Source organism: Megalops cyprinoides, chromosome 2 (assembly GCF_013368585.1).
Source record: "Megalops cyprinoides isolate fMegCyp1 chromosome 2, fMegCyp1.pri, whole genome shotgun sequence".
NCBI classification, from domain to species: domain Eukaryota; kingdom Metazoa; phylum Chordata; class Actinopteri; order Elopiformes; family Megalopidae; genus Megalops; species Megalops cyprinoides.
Window position 1 is genome coordinate 37,269,440 of NC_050584.1, and position 23,435 is coordinate 37,292,874.

Here is a 23,435-nt window from a genome sequence, read left to right on the forward strand (position 1 = left end):
CCTTCAGCCAACTAAAACTGAAGAAGCGTAAATATGTACCTAAATATGCATCTCTTATTGTGCTTAAAGAATATATGTTCCTTGCACCTACTAACCAAAAAATTTCCAAAACATTAGCATATAATAAGCCCCACGCTGCATATATTTCTTAAGTAGACAAAAAAAAGCCTGGTTGTTCATTCATAAGGGAATCTTAAACAGAATAACAATACATTAAGCTGAGGTAATAATTAAGCAACTGCATTCTCCTATGGCTGTACAATATAGTATGCTTCAGGACAAATGGAGAAATCTGAAACAGCCGCCGATTCAGTAGTTACTTACTATTTGTAAAAACGTTACATTATCAGAAAGTTAGCAGACTTCTACAAGTACCACACATGTGCACCTGCATTTAGTAGGTAGTCAAACAGGGATGATTCTTTAAAAAAGGTCTGTAGGCAAAAAAGTGAGTTACACAATAAATATTTGTGAATGTGTGAGGGATTACACGATGTGGTAATCACGAAGACAAACTGATTACTTTTATTACTCAACCCCCTCCCACCTGCCTGTGCAAGTCAAACTGATGCTGAGGTGAACTCAGATTAGCAAAGCACAGCTTCCACACATAATTATTTGGAAACCAGAAACAGGATTTTCATAATTGTAGCTACTACACTTCATTATGCCACACATAAAACACTGGGGATTTGGTCCCTAGGTTTAACTTCCATTACTCGTAATACGTTAAAACACATGCTGAGTTCTGAGGAAAAAGCTTTGTCTGCGATCAGTATCTATTAAAATGCATAAGCAGCAATGATAGTAAAAACTCTCAAAAGAAACTCACAAGGAGTGCTGACATGCAGAACATACTAAACAGAATGGAAGCCAAAAGCAGCTGTGATCAAACATCACGGTACAACAGATTAGGTGAGAGATAAACTGCTCTATCCTGAGCCATGGTCATTGTTGCTTGATGTCAAGAAATCAATTACTTCAGCTCAACTGAAATGTACTGTAAACAGCATAAGTATAAATGCATAATGTAGAACATAATAGAACAGGTGTATAAAAGAAGAGTGGCATTATGGCTTTAAACAAATACAACTTCTTAAAGGACAACAGGACAATGAAGTAAAACAACTAGTTGTTCTCACAGAATCCATCATATTTTTTTATCCCAAGCTTTTTTTTCAAGAGGGAGCATGCATAAACTTGGAGGAAACATGGATGAAATCCACTCCACAAACGCTAAAGCTTGAGGTAAATTAGACATAATCCCTGTGACTCTTCAGATACAGCCAGCGAACTTCAGTGCCGATTCCAAGCCCTCTCTGGCTTCAGAGCACATTAACAATGCAGAAAGACAAGGCAGCTGGATCGGGTTTTGCTATTAGGGTCTGAAGTTTCTACCCAAATCAAGAATGTCCAAATATCACATTCCAACTGCACATAGAGCGCCTCACCAAAGATTAATAGTGTTGCCCCTGCAGCCCCGTGACACAGAAGGGGGCATATCGTAAATCCTAAAATGACGTGAAACATAGATTGGGGTGGGTTGGCTACACTAAGTTAAATAGGCCCAGAGTGAGAAGCCTACTCTGCTGACCAGGCTCTCCCATAATCAAGAGCAACCTGTCATTCCTCTTGGGACCGCTGATTTTTAGTGCATAACACACAGCAATCCAGGGCTACGCACTTTGAACTGGAATTATATTATACAATGATTGTAACTGTGAAATACAATGGAGTTTTCCATTCTTTTCATGGGGCGAGGGGAGGCACATAATACAGGGTGTCTGTGTGCTTTACTGCAGTGAGTCAACAGCCACTGTGTTTACAGCACAGCTGGAGAACAATAGTTCAGACAGTTAGAGACATCTTTCAGGGAGCTACAATGACACTACAGTTACTGTAAGAATATACAGTGAAGAGAGGGGGCTAAAAAGGACACAAAGCATGCTTTGTTGAGTAAGCACATCCAGAAAGAGCCATGATGCTTTGGGCAGATCTCCAATATACATATCCTGACTGTCGCTTTTGTCAATAAACCAGGTATCATCAATTAGTCAGATTATCTCCTTGCATTCCAAGACAAGTCTCGGTCGCCTAAAGACAACTATAAGGATTAGCAGAAATTCCCACATAAACAAAACTAATGAATGAGGAATGGTGTTGTTTCACATCCAGCAGATCAGCAGGGATCTCTGACATGGGCATCTAATCAGGCACATACATGACGGTTTCTCCCTGTCACAGGCTAATCACGCTAATGAATGCCTTTGCCGACTCAATTTGTGAGCGGAAAATGAGCGCCGTTCGGACAGTAAAGTTCAGAGATGGCAGTATAGGCATCTCCAGTTCCGTTAAACAAATGGTAAACAAAGTCCCTGCATCTGTGCTTTCACTTCAGCAGATAGCTGAGGCGGGGGGGGGGGGGGGAGGAAATAAAGCAGTCTCACCCACCTTGCATCCGAACATAAGCGAGATGGTGCTGTTCGTGCAGGCTACTTTACAGTGGCACAACATTGGGGAAAAGCAATCCAAGCTTTTGATGCTGGGGGACATTTTCTCAGAGCCCAGGCACTTGGATCGATCGGCGATCGAGGTCCCGGCCAAGTGCTTCTGCGAGCGCTGCCTGCTGTCTGCTCTCAGCATCCACGCTCATTCCTGAGCTCAGACGACCACTGGAGGGGGAGAACAGCAGAGAGCGTGTGTCCTGCATCCAGCGTGCCTCGCTGCTCCGGAGGAGGTCCCGGGCTCCCCTCTTGCCCACTGTTTCTTTGCGGCAGGTCAACACGATCCGTGGGAGAAGCGATCGCGAGGGAGTCCCAGGGGAGCCATGGCACATGCCGAGCCCTCAGCTGGAGGGGAGGGGGAGGGGTCGGCGGAAAGTCTCTCGTGTCGGGGAGCCGGGTGCCACTCTCGCAGCCTGAACCGTCACTTCTCCTCCACCTGCTGCAGAGGAACTACAGCCATCGCTTCTGTGAGGAGGGAGACTCCGGCTCTGTGCGCACACGGCTGTGAGCGGAGCGGGAGGGGGAGGGGTCGGGGGAGGGGGAGGGGCGAGCCGTTGCAGTGTGGGGCTCATTACACGGCCCGCTAGAGACGAACTGAACAGTTTCCCTGCAAGGTAGCTCCGCTTGGCTGGAGACAGAAAAAAGGAAAAGAGGCCGGTTCTGGAGCGCATTTGAGGGTTGGGTGTGGGGGGCTGAGACAGTAGGATGAATACAAGCATGCTTACTGCATCAACTTCCAAGTGCGTCTACAGGGAGGACAGAGGGGAAAGGGGAGATGCTTATTTGACAGCCTGGCTGTGATCTTCGCCTTTTGCCTCTCAGAGCAGAAGTATGGGGCACTAGGCGACAGGCATGAATCAGTGTGAAATGGAGAGAAGATGAGAACGAGGAAGCTGCTATTGTCTTCACTGGGTAACAGGAGAGGCAAGCAGACAAAGCCAGAAGAGTCAGCAGGCACCACATCCCTGTGCGCTCTTAACAGATCCCTCGATAAAAACCTTCATTCTTCTATTCGCAAGCTCTGATGGACCACTAGTAACACACTGGAACAGCTGTGCTGTCCAGCAGACACTAAAGTGGCATAATGACACATTCCATGGATGTGGAGATCTGAGACTATTTTAACCATCTAAGAGATTCAGCAGCCAGGCTTGGCGGTGTGTCCGAGCAAGTCTCGATGACTTTGTTTCAGGAACTCAATTACAATTCAACACTCCTTTTTACAACATCAAGTTAAAGTTTTAATCAAATGACCGAGTAGCAGTGATATCTACTACTGTGTAGCAGGACTCAAAAAGTTACTGTTGTAGAAAACCACCATAACTAGTCCTTATTTTAACATAGCTGGTTAAAACAGCCGGCCAGCAAGCATGATACTTTATTGCCTATTGCAGAAGATGACTTTGAGCAAGAAAGGTTTAACCAACTTTGCTCCATGTACAGCCAGAGATGGGCTCGCAGACCCTGTGAAGTTGGATTTTCCACACTTGTTCATCCGAAAAAAAGTGGAGTGCTGCTGCGCAATCCGACTTGATTGATTTGTTTGACCTGCCCACCTTGCGCTACAATAAATTAGTTCTGATGTCAGGTTCAGCTCTGTAGTTCTATATTCAACTAACTAGTAAGTGTAGTCTCCACCTCTAATGTTAGGTACATGTCAGTAAATTAGTTTGCTGCCAGCTAGCTAACACTTGGACATATTACCTTAGCTAACTAGCTTATATGCTAGTTACCACTGATATGACAGTTAAGGTCTCCAATTTGGAACCAGACATCCCCTCGCCCACGTCTCATCAGCTGGGAGAGAACAAAGTTGAATTCATTCTGAGTAGAGAGAGTACAGCTTCATAAAATAGAACTTAGAAAGCCATGACAAGCTCAGGACAGGTCCATTAGCTCTCTGCATGGGGAGTAAAAATCATGAAGCAAAAACACAGGTGATCAAACTTTGGATTAGTCATTTTTATTACGTACTTCCTATTACAGTTAAACTATGTCATATGCGACCAAGCAAACTGCTGACCCGACTGGGCAACTGGGAAAAAAAAACCTTATAGTTGTACCTTCAGATGGACCAGAACAAAGCCCTGAATTAGACTGTTAAAGTGTGTGCAGTAATCTCAGCTCATGCCCTGCTCTCCGACAGCCTCTCCATCCCTGCCACTGCAAATCATTTGAGCCAGATGATGGCTGTTGCATCATCAGAGAGCAGGGAGGCCTGCTTTCCCTAGAGGATAGACCACAGCACACAGCCCCTGATAAAGGGCCACCCATTTCCCCCCCACCCCCCCAACTTGTGAAAGCGCACATTTATTTTTTTCCCTACACCTGCTCATGTATCGTTCATCCTCCCTGATCATGCTGATCAGTTTAACCTGCCATGAGACTGGGAATGGGGAACAGTCATTGTAAGTGTATGAAATGCGACAGAGCACAAACTATTGCTCTCTCATGCATACACGGGCTCCTTCCTAAAATATATTAAGGATCCACAATGGAGCCTCCGGTGCTTTCTAGGATCCCCTTGCAAGTCCATGTCTGCGTTTCTGTTTTTTATGGCCGAGCTAACGTGTGCCATAGAATGGTGTAAGTTGTGTCAAGACCGCAAAAGTCAACAGAAAAGCTAATGAGGACATAAGAAAAAGGAGATGATTAAGAGCAACAGTGGGAAGTCTTTCAATCTTCACTGCAAGTAATTAAGACGTCTTTCACAGTGCAATAACTGCGCCCTGTCGTCAGCGCTCATCCTCAAGAGCGTTCTCCTTTCTGCAGTCCAGCGCAGCCAGCAAATGTTGGCAGCCAAAAGTGCCAGACTCCACAAAGGGCCTTGAATGATTAAAAACCATCCTGAATAATTATGCAGTACAGAAAATTCTGAAATCAGTTCCAGGGAATAAACAAGACACAGAGAGACACTGCTGCTTTAGTCACAGACACTCCCTCCTCTGTCTGCCTGCCCATTACACACACTAACTCAGGACTGAAAGCAGGGAGCCAAATATGAGGAAAGACGCACGTACAGTACAACATACTACCAGTATCGCTTCAATCAGTGCCTCTCAATCCTGTTCACTCCCTCCCTATCCCTTCCCTCTCTCTATGTATCCCTCTCTCTCTCTCTCTCTCTCTCTCTCTCTCTCTCTCTCTCTCTCTCTCAGCAATCTCTCTGTTGAATTAAACAAACTCAATAAACTCAGATGCATCTCTGCACTCTTCATTTAGCAATTACAATGTATGGAATGAGGCTGAACCAAACCATAAACCTAATCATTTCTCCTGTTTACAAATACACAGCAAATAATGCATCAGTCCTGATTCAAAGGCTGAAAACAAAACCAATTTTATTTAATCGATCGATTTTTTTCTCAAGGAGACTTTTTACAGCATTCTCAAGAAAGACCTGTTCCAGATTCAGTAATGGTTGGCTGCTTTGCCTCTTTAAAACCCCAAACCCTTGGGCATATTTCCCAGCCATCCACTCTCACTGCCACTGTGCCTTGCCCGCCTCTCGCCTCATAAACTAGCCAATCATGAGCTCTGCTGGCCATGACTGACAGCACCATCCAGTCACTAGCATCACTCTGTGCTGTTGTCGTTCTGCTGTAGTGTTGGTGTGAGCTGGGTGAGAGAGAGAAAAAAATGTCTTTAATAAAGTCTGGCATACAATAGGTATTTTAATCTGTTTACACAGCTCTGATCTTAAAGGGCACTAATGAGAGGGCAGCACTAATGTCATATCTTAAGTGCTTAATCAGACCAGATTAGGACAGAACTCCTAATTGTCTGAGAATTAGAATTTTGATTTTAAAAGCCATGGAGGCTCGCGCGTGCGTGTGTGTATTTCTCACTCACTCACTCACTCACAAATAATTTACACACAAACACATCTCTCTGCTTAATGTTTTTATGTTATCTGCAAATATGTTGGCATTTGCCATTTGTATTATCAGGTCATTTAAAATGTGTCTAAAAGCACTTAAAACCTCATAACGGCATTTCAGCAAGAATCACTGAACTTCAATAATGCCATTCTATGCAGGTAAAAGGTCATGTTGAAATGACACAAAACAGCACAAAGAAGAGCACCAGTCTTAAGAATTAATGGTGGCCTCAGGGTGTCTGATGGCATGCAATAGCCATGGAAAAACGGTGAAAATTAAAATTAAAGAATATTCGTAAGAATGAACAATTTAAACAACTGTTGCTTCCCTGCAAGACAGAGAAACATATTATGGACTTCAAACACAAGATAAATTGTAAAAATTAAATATTACACAAATATGTAAGATAAATAGTAGAATGTCACACGACTGATCTATCATTGGACTTTTTTCCCCAATAATGGGAGTTTGGAGGATGTGTCCAAAATGAATGATGTACAGAAATCTTTAGTTAACTGCTAGATGGAAATCCTTCCCAAGAAAGGAACACATTTTCTACACAAAATTGTTTAATTTCTAAGTAATGTTTGCCCCATGAGGTAGCTATTTGATTGACAGGACAGTTGTAACTCCTGGTACAGAAAGCTCTTAGCATTCTGGGAGCAGAGCCACCTGTCCTACACTGTTAATCACACCTCTCTTTCTTGCTCTAATAAAGCACAGGAAATTACCCCCACTGGAGAGAGGAAGGGCTCCCTGGGCCTCTCGGGAAACACCTTTCACACACAAGGCACAGCTGTTGGCAATGAGCTGGATAAGTGGAGCATGCCAGACTGCATTCACTACATTATATACCTCAGTTTAGATACAATGCCCCACGGGGTAACTTTCAAAATATTACACATTTTGAGTTTAGTTATGATGTCTCCACTGAAGACTGAATAAAACCTTCAAGACACTAGAAGGCATCAGAAACTGATGGTGTCCAACTGTCTTAGGACAAAGTTTTAGAGTTATAGAGTTTCTCCAATGAATACTGAAGGATATAACCTTCAAAGTCATTTTGTAAACTGCTGATCAGTGGACTTCATTCTATAAAATCCTTGAAACTTACAGGGTGAATGGAGTCTCATTTCACTCCGTAAGTACTCACTCTTACACATCACGGTTACGCCCAGGACAAAGCACAGACGGAGGAAGTATTCATTTTCAAGGGATTCCACTCAGATTCATTCAACGCCTATCCTGTTATGCACCGTGCTGCATTAATTTATCCTGTCCCCAAATATGAGAAATCTCAGAAAATCTGCAGTCAGCATTTAAGAAAAACTACAGAACGGAGTGAAGCTAACTGAAGCGAATCTGTCAGCTGGTGTAACGATGCTCACAAACAGGAAACTGCTGCTTTCAAAGGAGGGTATGAGTTATGGGTCTGCGGAGTCAGCACTTTCCGTTAAAACAAGTCCTTTTCTGTGGATTAGTGGCAGATTTGGGTGCATGATAATCGCTCTTCCAGGCCGCTTCCTCTGCGGCAGGCAAAGCCGGGCGTTCTCACTGCAGCCCTATCTAGATCATGGAGTGCTGAATCTCAGCGATGCTGGCAGAGATCAGTGCCGGGCGCAGGGGACACCTTAGAAGAACCACGTGGACCCACGGGCCATGGAGACGTGCTCATACTTTCATCTCTAGACAACTTCATTCACTTCACTCAAGGAGCTTTTAACAATTGGATCGGATCCACTTGCTCCAGATAAAAATGTTCTTCTGAAGTTCACCTTTCCAAGCATTGCTCAACCAGGAAAGAAAGATGAAGTTTGTCAATATTATTTATGGCTGATGTTTGAGTCCAGCCTCTGAAACAGGCCATTCAACTACCAAAATCAGCATGTGAATTTGTTTAAAGCAGATATAGTGAATGCCTCTTACAAGTCCTGTACGTAGGCATCAAAGCAAGGTTAAAATAGTTTTCAGCAAAAATAAGCATTTCATGTAGAACATTTTGAAGATACAATGTTCCATGAAACAGCAGTCAAATTTGAGTCTTTCTGTGTTGATAATTAGGGTATAGTTAGGGTATGATCTTAACCGATCTACTGATGGCTAAAATGGCACAAACACTGAAACAGCAAATGCAGTTTGCCTTTGAGGAATCTTTGGCAGCTTCAGGTTACTCTTTGAGAAGCAATGGCTGTGACACTCTCCCACCTGTTGCACCTCTTTTGTGTGGATTATGTGGACTGTGTACTGTACATAGTATTCTGTTTTTTTATTTCGGTAATATCGGTATTTTTAAACACTTTTCTCCGCTTCCTGTACCACTATACATACATTTCGGCCAGGACATCATTGCAAATAAGAATTGGTTCTCTTCATGGTTAAAGAAGTGTTAAATCAAATAAAATAAATTAAAGAGATTCTGCCAACAAGCTCTCTCCCACTGTGCAAAGCAGCCTTGGTGCTTCCGTGGTGATGCTGAGAAGTGAGAGGCCACTTGTGACAAATGTTACATGTGTCACATACCTTGCTGAGGGGGTCAGGCTCATTACGAGCAATTACATTCTTGCGCTACATGTCAGGAAAAAAAGTCTGCATAGTTCCAGTGCTATTCACAGTGAGAGGCAGCCTACATGATGTCCTCTTACACTTACAGTAAACGCAGAGGCTTGTTAGAGAGAGACAAGGAGAGAAAGAAGGAGAGAGACAGAAGAGAGGAAGGTGAAACATCTATGTTTACCAGTGCAGACGCAGTGCAGGGGTCATGAGAGGAGTCAATGTCACAGTCATGATTAAATCCGGCTGTACAACTGCTGTGGTGACGGTCACAGTCACAGGCGTGACTGCAGCTGAGAGGGGGACTCGGGGTGCGCTTCTGTCTGCGTGCACTGGTCAGCTGGCGTGGGCGAGCAGTGGATAGAGCATAGCTCTGAGACACAGCCAGACCACTGCCTAGTAAGCCCTTCTCCTGCACTGCGCCTGAACATGCTGATATACACTGACAGCAATAAGACCAGAGGAATCAAATCTGTAATACTCATACAGCCTTGCCTTTAGTGTGTGGGTCTAGTTCTATAAACACACAGGTCTTTGAAGCATTTCTCATTCATTTCACACACCTTTTCAGCCAGTCTTATTTTCCTGAGCACATCAAGCTTACAGTTGCAGTTACAGGGGGTCAAAAGCATGCTCCTGGAATGTCTGAAGGTGACACATGACACATGACAGCAGCCTTCCATTTCACTAACAGCTCCCCATGGAAATCCTAAACAGATCAGTCACTGCAAACTACAGTGTGTTGTTTGGCCTGATGGGCAGCACTGGCACATCACTGTTATATCTGCCTCTCCTTGACGTTTCAGGGGCAATGATGCGCACCAGAATCTATGTGTGTGCCCACGTATGTAGAGGCTTTTCCAGAACGGGACCCTACTGCCTTCTGAGAGATGTGTATAGCTTGAGTGTCATCATCAGACACTGGAGCTGGCTTCAAAGGCACTACCTGTCCTGCATTTCCAGTGTCTCAGGCTTCACACTGCTGAACTCTTTGTGGGGCAGCCAGAGTGTGACACGCTGTAACTTCTGAACAGCCTGTGCAGCCAAGTGTATTAGATACAACATGTATTAGAATGCCACCTTCAAATCTCATCTCCTTCCAGATGTCAAGGTCTTTCACTGCATCGGCACAGTTTAGGACTCCAATGCCATCAGTCACAAACTTCATATCAGAGATTGCCAGTGCACCAGTTTCATGAGGGGCACTGGTGTGCAGCAAATAGGCAGGGCATTACTAAAGCAGGTCAGGTGTGCAGTTGAGATTAACATCTTGAGCAAAGTTGTAAGACAGAGCTTCAGAGCTGCTGAAACCTTCACCCGGGCATGCAAGGAACCACTCACCATTTCTGTGACACAAGATGTAAACATTTGGTTCTTCACAGCCTCAATATCCAGGCCCACTACAGAAAGATTTTTCCACTGTGAAACCAGAGAATGAAAAAGACCATGAAGGTGCTGTCGTCCAGTGTCTGCACATTCTTCAACAATCAACTCACAACGTTTCCAAAAACTGAATCATTCTGCTACCAATCACAGTGTCACAGAGTTGGTCTTTTTGAGGAAAGGTTTGCAAGATCTGGCTGTTTTATAGAAAAAAAAAAAACTTCCCCGGAGGACCATCAATAAGGCCTTACAGCTGTGCAGAGAAGCACAAAGCGTGCACAAATTTGTCTCGTTAATCCCTAGTGCTTTGAGGTGCCAAGGAGCCGTCAGCTTGTAAAACTTCTCCTGTCGCATTGCACTCATCCTTATAAAGGCAGTGGTATTTCCTTTCAAGGTGTTTTTAAGGCAGTTACATCTCAACTCAGCCAGTCATCGAATTAAAAGCGTTACCCTCAGCTGGAAATTCAGTTCGTCTTTTACACTGAGAATGTATTTCACAGTTAAAACTACATTCCATACAGGAGATGAAAGAATAATGTCTGCTGGAGTGTGGCATTGAATGTACTTCACACTTTTGCTGTTCAATGCTCAAGTGAATTCTTGTGCTTTGCAACTTATTCACTCACTTATTTTGTGTAAATGCCATGTCATGAAATAATTTTATTTGACTGAAGATGACGTGGTCACTTAATTTGGTGACAAACCCTCAGTACATGCCCCTTCCCAAATTCACATGCAGAGGACACAGCTTACAATCAACTTCACCAGCTTCGTACTATGTCAAAACTCCCAGCCACTGCATTCGTGACACTGATTCTTCATGGGAGATTTTCTGGTAAAAATCAGTTTGAAATGAAAACAGTGGAGCTTAATCCTACCATACAGGAATATTGCATTTTTATACTGATCTTGCAAACCCAACCAATACTACTTTCCTTTTCCAAATTTCAGTGTCTTCTGTCCACTTCAGCACACTGGCCTTTTATATGGGTTTGCACATCTTAATTATTAACCAATGACTCAATGGCAGTTACTAATACTAGACAGTGCACTGTAATATTTTTGCGTCACAGTTTCAAACCCTTCATCTCATGCAAATCACTTGTTCAACTAGGCGTGATTCAGACACTCCTGAAGCATTTTTCCTCCTATGAGTATTTCCTTCTGTAAACCTGCATTGACAGTCAAAAAGAATTAATCACCAAATGTATGCATACCTAAACTGTGAATGATTTTGATGTAAACTGCACTACTGATGTGAAGTCTTTCCTGTAATCAGTGCAGGCAGAAGATTGTGGAAGCCTATGACAACATGATACAGCCACAGTGAGAAGGTGCAGGTGGATACAGAAAGAACTAAATGTATGAATTGGCCAGAGTCCCTTGACTTAAATCCCATTAGGGCCCTTTGAGACCAAACTGCAACCACAGTACATGAGTGGAACCCCGGTAACCACACTATGTCACCTGACACTATAGGTGTCAATAGGTACGCCACGGCAAACACAGCTCACTGTACCGAACGCCTACTGTAATACGCAGTCACAGCCCTCTTACTAACGTGCTCTCCATTACCTAGAGTGATGAATGCAAACTGAGAAAAGAAAAAAATCAAATATCGATTCTACCTCTCGGTGAAGGCTATGATATACGTCAAAGCTTCTACCACCTGCGCACTCAGACACCCCCAAACCCACCCCCTGTATGCCATGCAGCTCGGGGGGGGGGGGGGGGGGCACTGGAGCAGCGTGCTCGTGGAGAGGAGACGGCTTGCTTACATAACGAGGGCTCGGGAAGACGCACCTCGCCGGGGCCCAACGAGCCCGGCTTCCAGCTGTCGGACCGAGTGATTCAGGCCCGGCGAGCGGCGGGGAGAGGGTCCGCGGACGGCTGAGGTGCAGTGACTCATCCTGCGAGTGGGAGAGGCCACTTCAGCGGGCCCACCTCCGCGCCTCTTTGCTCCCCTTCATGACGCGGCTGTGGGGGATCGGATGAGGACGGGGAGCGCTCAGCCCCCCCCCCCCACCACCACCACCACCACCACCACCACCGCTCCGCTACAAGTGCACAGACACTTTCGCGGGGGAACCATGAAAGCGCTCGCTACACACAGGCACCTCTGCGTAGACTTCACTGAATGAAAGCGCGTCAATATTGCGTCAATATGTACACCTTTTGGAAGGGATTTAATAATTCTGCCTCAGGCATTTTCTCCACATAATGATGGGGGGAGTGGTGATCTTATCAAAATGGGCGTGCAAAATGCAAAGACAGGAGCACAAGAAAACGACTCAATGATCTGAGCTTTCAACCTCAAGGGCAGACCATCTGCCAAACACAGCAGCGGAGCACTGCACTGTCAGAGATGCAGCCTGCAGAACAACAACACTGCGTCCATGGAAACGCCTCCACTTACGTAATGAGGCAAAGGTCAGTGGTCTACTGAGCAATGCCTGCAGTCCCATACACATACGTGGGAAGAGTTTGTATTGAAACACACTGCTAATTGAGACAACACAACACAAACTACACAATTGTAACAAATGATGTTCAATGACAGTGAGAGAGATTTTGTACACTGACCAAACGTGGGAATGAAGAAACACAGCTTTTGAGAATGGCAGCATTAACTGTAAAAACGAAAGATATCAATTCTATGGTTTCTTCCTACAAAAGCCTACAAAAAGGGCTTCCCAGTAAGTGCTCATAAACTCACTCAAGTCTTAGTATTGGGAACATCACGTACCAGAATAACTTTCATATATGACTGGGGGATTTGTCAGGATTTTAAGCTCCTTCAATAAGGAACAAACTGTCTGCAATGGACATATGAAATTATTTGCTCTTAAAACTAAGCAGAAGACAGATTCTATATTTGACCTATAACCTTTTAAGAGGAAATCATGTACAGTACTACAAAGGATTATTTAAACTGCCCCCAGCTACTAGGAAAAAGCACTGCTCGACAAAAGGGCCCATCAGTTTGAATGATGTTTTTCAAACAGCATTACACAGTACAAATACATACAAACAGCACAACTGGACAAGGCGGCACAAGGGCTAGAGTGCTCACGGTACAGCCCAGCCCACTGCACTCTGTTGCAGAGCATGCTGGGAAGGCCTCTTAAGCCAGTAGAAGATACTGACACCCCCAGCTGAATGACAGTAATAAGCCCATGATAGTATGCTATGGAAAAACACCTCAATGACACAGGTTCATTGCTGTTCACATCACGTCCGGGAGCCAGAAAGAGGGAATCTTCCACACCGTGTCTGTGCAAGCACACGCACACGCACACGCACACGCACACCACAGATCAGACCACATAAAGCCACATCATGAAGAAAATCAGTCAGAAAGTCAGCCCCATGGATCTTATCAGCACTGAGCACTCATGACTGTAGGTCTACAGTACAATGAAAGCAAAAAGACTTGCATATCATCGCATGCATAGGCAGCTACTCATACAAAAGGGAAGGGAGAGAGTGAGCTCCCCTTGTGTCCATGTTGTGAAGCCCTAGTCGCGTGCTGCCCTTTCTCCTCTTCAAAGGGATCGTCACATTTACGCCCTCAGTGAGCCACTCTGCACGCTGGAGAAGTTTCATGCGCGGCTGCTTCTTCCATGCAGATGGAACTGGCCTCTACTTATTCCCCTGTTTTTGCCATCTATCCTGCTGGCCACACAGGAGCAGGGTGGAGAGAGACTCATGCTGCTGCTGCCGCCATGCGAAACCCTGTCTGAGATGGAGCAGGTGACCCACGTTAGGAGCACCCCGTCACATGCTGCCTTAAATCACTGAGGGAGAAGGAGAGGTGCTGCACTGCCACCCTGTGGATCAGACAGTAACTGCAGTGCAATGGGCAGACCAAAGCAGACCCCACAACCACTCAGGGATTTGTCATTTCAGTTTCACATTCAGGAGGGTTATTTACAGTCCTGAACAGCACAGTTCAAGTAATACAAATGCTAAGAATACACAATGCATTATTTAGGAAAAAAATGCTTATCTTTGTCTATAAACAGTACTAATGCAGTGATTTTAGATAAAAGCACATAAAAAGCTCTATGCCTGAAAGGCAGTGTGTGACTCAAAGAGCACTTCATTGCAGATGAAAGAGCACACCCCTCTTGAGCCAGCTGTCAGACAAAAAAAAAAAAAAAGCTGGCTCACTGGTTCCAGTGCTCAGCAAGAAAGGAGGAAGGAAATGAGTGCTTTAATAAGGACTTGATAAAATCTCTGCTGCACAGGAGAGTGTGGCCTCCTGCAGGCACTTCCGGAGGTCAGGGGGGAGCAGCTGGGCACAGCACGTCAGAGTGGGACCAGCACCAGACGCCACGCTCCAGGAAAACATTCAATTCTCTCTTCCTCCTGTACCCTCTGTACAACACAACAGAACAACCTCCCCCTCATATTGCCATCAAAACAGTAGAGGGTAGCATTGAGTCACTAATCACACTTTAAGATTGAATCTGTAAACAGTGCATAATCTGGTGCTACTTATATTTACTGACAAAAGAAAATCAATAATGGTATTGTTGAAAAATGTGCCACGCTTCAAAGTGTCACTGCTTTGCTTGCAAGGTGTCAGCATCTATAATTCACATAAGTATTCCTTTTTAAAACTTGTGTCTACAATGTTCTGATTGACAAATCTGTATCTAAGAGCAACACACAAGCCAGAGACATTATCATGTTCCGTTTTATGGGTCCTGACATGCACTGTGATTGGACGGTACAGTTTCAGGGGGGAGGAGCGTAACTGGGTTGTGAGAATGCAGTGATACAGGTGGTGACCTATGACAGAGCAGCTGACTCACACCTCAGTGGCATCACCTCCACCACCCTCTCACGCCCACATGCAAGCTCGCACGCACACACAAACACACACACACACACACACACACAAACACACACACACAAACACACACACACACACACACAGAGGAGCCCTGCTGACGCACAGTCTTACAGCATGTCTTTCCCACTGCCAGCATTCGCAGCACAGTCAATCAGAGAGCTAGTTATTCAAACACAGCCAAAACAAACCTGCATGCATCTAATCACACACAGAGAGCTTGTATCAGAAAGCACACAGCCAGCAGTGAGCATGTGCATGAGCTTCACACTGCTCCCATATACAATTCACCTGCTGGATAAGGCCATTGCGTGGGTGGCGGGTTATGCGATGCCCTTGATCATGTGACACAGCAACTGGTGTAAAGCGAGCGCGCTAACATCTATGTATGCAGAGTTTTGCTGGCTTGGACATGTCGTTCAGGAGAGGAAGTGGGATGTGTGCCATGTGAGAATGGGTGACAGGGTCTCCCCAGAGTGCGCGTGGCTCAGGTTACTGACCAGTGCAAGTCCAGACAGCCCGGGCCTCCAGTACAGACAACCAACTCTATGCAACATCTACCAAGACTTTTATCACTGGGCTCACCAACAGCCTCCATTGAGAAAATCTTGACCCTGTCAGTTATCTAAAAACTGAACTACTCTCTGTTTAATTAAGAATAAAGGAAAAAAATAATAATAAAGAACTGAGTCCTGGAAGGCACAAATGCTTCTGCACACTATGTATAATTACTAAGTGTAGTATTGCATTGGGTGCCTTCTGAAGAGTGCACAAAAAGTGCAGTGAGTGCCCCACAACATCTTGTACAGTACAAAGAACACAGAGAGTGGGTACCAAAGAGGTGTTAATTGATCTATACTGGCAAACATACCCTCAAAAGAAGTGGGAGGTGGGTGGGGGGGGATTCAACAATAAGTGGGAAAGAGAAAGTACAGTTGATGTCAAGTCCAGCTTGTGATATTTATACTGTGATTCTTCAGCTTCACAGACATCTGCTAATGTGGCAGTGGTGGAGGTGGGAAGCCCTCTCTGACAGATTTCAAACTCATTTCCGCAACCAACATGGCAAATCAGCTTTTTAAATGACTATGAAGTCTTAAAATATCTCTCTCCATTTAGACTTAAATAATTCTAATCACTTCCATAATGTACTGGTCTGGGAGCCCTTTCTTACGTTGTCATTGGTAGAGGTATTTTCAACTGCAAACGACATCTGCAAATGAAATTCAATGTTATGAAAACTGTGAGTCATATTTTGCACTCTGTGGATGCTAATGAAGGCTGTTGTATACTCTCGTTTGCACACTCAGTTTTTTCCATGTATGGTGCTTTGGCTTTCACTGCACTGAGAAGAGATGAGATGAGATTACTCCTATGTTCCATGATACTGTTTGGAATAAAAGTGTAAGGTCCACATTAATATCACCCTCACCGCAGCCAGCCTTGCGAAACGGCACAGGATGGCAATCTTGAGACTCAAAGTCAACATTCAATCAAACTCATAACCAGAAAATGCAATGTCACAACCTCCACTGAAGGGGAAAAAAGGACTTCTTTTACAAGACACCTACGCTACTTCCATGCGGAAAAAAGCCCAGCTTGACTTTCGGTTGGACATTCACCAAGCATTTATGTCTTTCACTTTTAAGGGCCATTGACACAGAATGTGAACTTTGTACATCCAACTAAATGCTTTCACAGGGGTTGGTTAAATACTTTAGCCTTCTTCTGAATGAATTTCATGAATTTCAAGCTCCAATTAAATATTATTGCCCAATTATAACAAGATGCTAATCGAATGATCATTTTTCAGAGAATGGCCCTTGATAGCCCCTACTAATTAGCTCAATTGACATAGCTTAACGTGTTTAAATTGAGGGCCTTTCAACCTGTAACATGTGACTAAACGTGAGGCTGCCAAATGGAGCATGGTTTGATTCTCAGTGAAGCAAGGTGAGGAAAGAGGACCTCTGCTAATGGGCGTCAAAGTCACCTGTCCGAAAGGGGTACGACTTGTCTCTTAGGTCTTGTGCTGTTCCTTCTGGATCCAGTGTGCCTTTATAACCCATAAAAATAGCCTGCTATGTAAGCCATGAGCGCTGTGCATGGATGCATAGCAGCGAGCTCCGGTAGCACGGCACCGGCGTGAGGCGGGCCGACCCACCAACAGCCAGCCCACGGCCCGTGCACCACAAACATGCACAAATATATCTGGCGGCAATTAGGTACATCCCATTCAGCAGATACTGGCAGCCCAGGTGAGACAAGCTCCTGGCAAGGGGCGCAAGCCCAAGACAAGACCCACCCTTTGATTTCACGTGGTGTATGTACACAAAAAAAGGCAACAGAAACACACACGAGCAGATTCCTCAGCCTGACATTCCTCTGTTGGTTTCGCATTTGAAACAGCTCTGTGGCTTGCAGGGGCAAAATCCAGCAACAAGGCAGTTTCTTTGATATGCTACCAGAGGGAGAGACAATCTGTTCAGCTCTTCAGCTACAACAGAACGAGGATACGACAGGGAGAGGCATGTTCGTATATGGTGTCAGTGAGCGTTATTTAATGAGCGTTACAATGGGAGCAGCACGCTGTGAAAAGGTCATTGCACAGAAATATGAGCTCAGCGCAGCTACATGCAGGGGGTATTACATGGAATGCCATGAAAGTCTGGGAGGGTTAGACTGGGGCAAGCAATAGTTATTGTATATAACGATTGTTCAAGCACTACTAAACCAAGTAAAATGAAACCTATTTGATAATATACCGTTTTAAAAGCTGCATTTTAATGTTTAATCATGGGGATGTGTCCTCTTACCAAGCCCAAGTTTAAGATGGATAATTACAAACATGTTTCTGAGGGGAAATGAGGTCCCCTTGAATCGCCATTTCCCTGGTACCTTAACGGAAGCTGTGCTTCAAGATGAGGCAAGGCACTCAGAACTCACCAAGCAGTAATTTCAAACGTGTGCTGAAGAGCAGTCTTGGATGGTAACTACAGTGAGGCAGTTTTCAAACTCGCTGAGAAGAGCATTTAACCTCTCACACAATTCTCCACAGAAGGAACAGGCTGTCAGCTCAGGTCGTACAGGCAGGGACCCCAAGGACCTTCAAGGCGAGTTTGATGCAGTCAGTGCCACTTGGCAGATGGTGAGAGAGGGCTGTGAGCACTTGTGTGGGACTGTGTGCACGATTATTGTTCTTACAGTAAAAAAAAAAAAAAGCCACAAAAGTAGGAATTGCTGTCCTGCGATTTGGATTATCTTTGCGGGGGCGATGGCGACACCAGTGCCTCTCGGCCCTCTGGCTGCACGGGCTCCTCTCCGAGAGGGCCGCCCACTGATCTGGAGGAAGTGAGAGCATCTGGATTAGCGAGCGGGCGCTGCGGTGTGGATCTGTTTTTAGCCTGACCCGCTTGGGCGCGGTGCGCTCTCACTCCCTCTGTTCTGCGGCCAGCTCTCCACCGCTCCACGCTTAATTAACCAGGTGGAATTCGTCACCGTTTACCCCGTACTGAGGACGCCTTGTGCTCTGAGGGTGGAGCGCGCATGCCGCTGCTAGCCTCGGCGTCCAGGCGCCTGGCCACGGGCACATGCCGCGTTAGTTCTTAATCAATGCGTGAGGCCGTGACCCCGATGGGGAGTGCTCTGCTTTGACCCATGTCACAGCACGTGCTGTGAGCGGATTAACACCTCTGACAGGGAGATGCAGCACTCTGCACCGACAACATTCTTCTGTTTCAAACCCCAGGAGTTCTCCTGTCCTCAGCCCACTTAAAGCAATGTGAGGTTTTTTTTTTAAACTCTGGAAAAGGTATTCTACAGTGCAGACTCTTAATTGCATGATGCACAGCCACTGCACTTTGTCTAAAACAGAAAGTGAACAATGGTCAATAGCACAAGACCGCTCCATCCTGGCAAGCAACAACTAGTAATTTAGTTCTCTCAGGCAGGCATGGCTTCCGGAGGATAGGAGGAGGGGAGGGTGAGACATTCACTTCTTGCCCCCAGCCACTAGGTATCTCACCAAAGGGGGTTTCATTAAGTATGTGTGGAAACATGTAAATATATGTCATAGGTATAGAACTGCATTAAATACTATGCAAGACAGGTTGTAGCATGTGAAGATCGAAGTGTTGTTAATGGTCTTTTTTCCTTTGGTACAAAATATAGCATGGCCTGGACACACACCACCCAGCTTCTTTTAACAGAGCTCCAAAAACTGTAAATGGCCCCTAGGGCCTGACACTGCATGCATGCGCGCACACACACACACACACACACACACACACACACACACACACACACACACACACACACACACACACACACACACACCACATTCCATCCTGCCGTGCACAACCCACATCTCATCACCTCTCCCTGAACCTCACACCTCTGCGTGTGTGACTTCAGCCTCAGCTGGCAGGCACCTTCCTCCCTCCACTTTAATGAACACAGCAATCTTCAGTCATGCTGGCGCGCTGCATCCGCGAGCCCCCGATTCAGATGTGATATTCCACTGCTCCTTGTGTGGGGGGCGTGCCACAGGTTCATGGACAGCAGAAGTAAATGAGGTGAAGTCCTGTATAGAGAAGTTTACAGCTAAAGGCGCACAGTGCTTGTCCGCAGATGCCGCGCGCAGAGAGAGATGCGGGGAACAGAGCACAGAGGCCTGCAGTCCGCTGAGCAGGATCTACTGTGCAGCCTTGGGTCAGCACTGGAACGCCGCGGTGATCAGCTCTGCCCCCCCCACCCCCCCACCCTCCCCCTCCCCTCCCTGACCAATGCCCAAACGCCCCAGAATGGCCTCCTACCTTCACCTCAATCCGAAAACTGTGGTGAAGGCATTTTTCCTACTGTGGGCTCGATCACACACTCTGACAGTGGCGGAGTGACAAATGAACACGAACAGAATGACAGCACACAGACTCAAGACGCTGCTCAGCTCATCCAAAACAGATGTCTAGATGGTAAATCCGCTAAACTGGTTCAATCCACAGAAGATCAGTGATGCCTCTGAATGTGGAATTCCTGTAATTAAGCAGTACTTTGTTAGATGATGTCTCTTTGCATACTGCCACTGATCTCTATTTGTCCCTGCTGGAAACCAACACTGTGCCTCTGGCCCCAGCCACCTGCCTCAGGCAAACCCATACACAAAACCAGCTTAGCTCATGATCATCTTTTGACCGGGCTGACAGACCACACTGACGCACAATCGAGGGGAAGAAAATGTCATCAGCATGGTTTTCACTACCTTGACCAAAACCTCCATTCTTCTTACAGACCATACAAATCGGACAAAAGCCAGGCTGAACACAGTGATACTAACACTATGGCTTACTCTGTTCAAAGTAACACTAGCTACAGAAGAAAATACAAAGATCGAAAAGGACAGATTGCCACTTTTGGGAGCATGTGTGCGTGTCATTTGATGTTTTGCTTTACCAATTGTTACAAATGTGGCCTCTTAGCTCCTTAACACTGCTTTCACATTGTGTTCCACCATAAGTGGTAATTACATTTCCTAGTGCTGGAAAAATGAAGGAACATCAAACTTCCCAGAAAATCTGACACCCTGCTCTATAGTTGGGCTTACTCTGGGGTTTGATAAGCCCTTTCAGACAATGGAGGGTCAATGAGCTGGCAGTTCCAACTTAAAAGCAAGCGTGACATAATTGGGCAGGTACCCCTGTCCTTAAACATCGATCATCTGCAATCTACTCCTGAGAAATCAATGCGCAGACATTTCTCACACCTCTGCAGCAACCAAGTGTTTGTAAGGCTTTGCCTGTCCTTTGATTTCTGCTGCTAAATCAAACAATGTACCCTAAATAATATCTCCCTACAGCTGTGAACTGCGTTGCTGATGAGACAGATGATCTATGAACAAACTGGCATTACCTGCCTTACCCCACTTCAACAAGGACCAAACAGTACTGTTTCTGAGAGCCTGAACTCTTGCATTCTTATTTGTAAGCTGCAACAGCATTAAGAAGTCCTGTTCAGCTGCTCTCCAGGTTGTGACTACTACTCCAGTGAGTCCCTGTGTCTGGAACAGTATGATATACACAGGTGCAACTCTCTCCAAGTTCCCACTTCAGACCATTCCCTACATATTGTACCATTGATAAAACAGTCATTAACATTAGCACTATATTTGTAGCCATGGCACAGCCCCCTGACCTTTCATTTCCACACAAAGAGAGTGTCTCTCCTGCCTGCTCCTCACATTTCTGTCACTCTACAGTGCTCCACAATGCCTCCGTGTCACTCTCCATGCAGAACAATCACGACGCGTCGTTCAAAAGAGAGGGCTCAAAATCCCAATTTGAGAAGCAGCGGGGATGCTGCCTTACGTCCAACGGACGGAGGCCCCTGCCTCCCTCCACCTCTCGATGACTGCGAGCGTCTCTGTACTCGGCGCCGAGGCGGCCGATGAGGCAGCGTGGCGTATGCGCTCGGCGGTGAGTAATGTGATACGCATGGCACAGCGAGGCGGGGGCGCGTGGGAGGCCGCTGACTCACGAGCAGAGGGAGTGCGAGGGCTCCACGCTGCCACGCTCCCACCTGCTTTAACCCCTATGGTCTGCAGGCGCTGTGGGGGACCGTATCCTTAGCACCGTGCCACAGAGCAGTGAGCAGAACTGAATGAAACGGTGGGTACATCAGCAGCTTGAACAAAAGCAGCTTCTCTCTAATTTGCTCTTTCGAAAAATAATGAGCTTTATAGTCTACAATTCCTCTTTTTCCGTCTTTTATGTTTTGTGTCATCTGAAAACATTCAGAGCTGAACAGCCCTCTTCAGCGAACAGAGAGACATTTTCATTTTAAAAAGCAGCTTGACAACGGGGTGATGTGCAAACACATCACAGCAGAGATTTCATTAGAGATTTAGATATAGCAAGAGGATGCCTGTAATGCCAGAAACTAGAGCAGATATCTACACCACATCCATATCACAGTGTCACTCACCCAAATCTTAATGCATTAGAATTTGCACTGCTTAAATGACTCGTGATACTATTATTTCTATCTTACAAGAGAGACTTTTTCAGCTAACACAGAGAGACAAGCAGTAACACAACAACACATCACCTTATTTACAGTATTACTTTTCAATCACACTTTGATCATCTGGCAAGAAAATGTTTAGAAGAAAAAAAAAATCATTCTTTCCCTCCAAATGAAATACAATGGGAAGGATTATGAAAGTTATTTTATTATCCTTATTATGTACAGATTAAATTGCACTGCCAAGAAGATTCCAACCTTTTAAAATCTTCACTTATACAGGGACGTTACCTTACCAACCTGCTTTCCAAACCCACAAGCAGACTGACAATACTTTGTTCAAAATACTAAAAAACTTTTTGGCTATAATGATTTTATCAATACTCTGCAAGGCACTCTTAATATCCTTCATAATGTGACAAATGAACTTCAGATACTTAACACTTTACATTCAGTTCTACTCCAGAGTTGTCCATGCTGTTGTCTGCTCCTGTCTACACATGACCGTTACTCTGCTGGCTGAACCCAGAAACCACCCCTCCGCATTTCTTCAACACAGACCTATTATAAGAAGTCAATCATTTTTCTCCAGATCATACATGTAGCTGTATGGCTGCATTCATTGAATATCACAGTTCTCTATTTTTCCAATTCTCAGACTTTCAAAAATAGGTCCAAAGGCAATTAAAGGATAAAAGGTAAGCACCTTAAAGCTTTAAGGGTACGCTGCACTTGAAACCTTTATTCTCTTGGTTGTATTTGAGCACAAATCAATAGAAAAGAAGAATAAATACCAGAAAGTGCAACTAGGACACATATTTGAGGGAGCTATCACTTCATTCACAACTCCATACAGTAGAGAGTTGTCTAAAACTCTACACATTTGTGGAGGCGCCAGCATTAGATGTGTGCTTTTCAACAGGGACAGATGCCAGTTCATGCCCACGCAGTGCTAGTGAGAGCAGGTTGGCCAGTGGGTGGCCTGTATCCAGCCAGAGTGAGAGGCCCAGATTCTCCTCACCCCACCCAGGGAGGGTCAGCAGGGGAGATGAAAGCAGTGTCCCTCCTGTGTAAATGTCAGGGATTAGGTCTCACTGCTGTGCAGGCTGGGGGTGGCGGGGTGACATGCACAAGGCTGCAGAGAGAGGAGCACCAAGTACGGCCCCCCCACTCAACCCCACATACTGTATAAATGACACCTTTCATGTGCAACTCTATGTCCTCTCGTGAACTGATTCCCCAACA

General features: G+C 45.4%; 1 protein-coding gene across 15 annotated transcripts in view; it reads right to left on the minus strand.

The window, feature by feature from the left end:
* The window catches only part of dlg1 (discs, large homolog 1 (Drosophila)), a 170,112-nt gene that overhangs the window by 108,718 nt on the left and 37,959 nt on the right, over nucleotides 1–23,435 (minus strand). For 2 of the 15 annotated variants that reach the window (XM_036517284.1, XM_036517244.1), the window contains exon 1: nucleotides 2,452–2,981. The exons of 12 other annotated variants lie outside the window; for them this stretch is intronic. In XM_036517284.1, coding sequence (XP_036373177.1) covers nucleotides 2,452–2,643 — 192 coding nt within the window. In that variant the 5' untranslated portion in view covers nucleotides 2,644–2,981. Of the gene's footprint in view, nucleotides 1–2,451; nucleotides 2,982–10,276; nucleotides 10,328–23,435 lie in introns of those variants that run through there. One more of the 15 variants, XM_036517276.1, reaches the window with a different exon arrangement.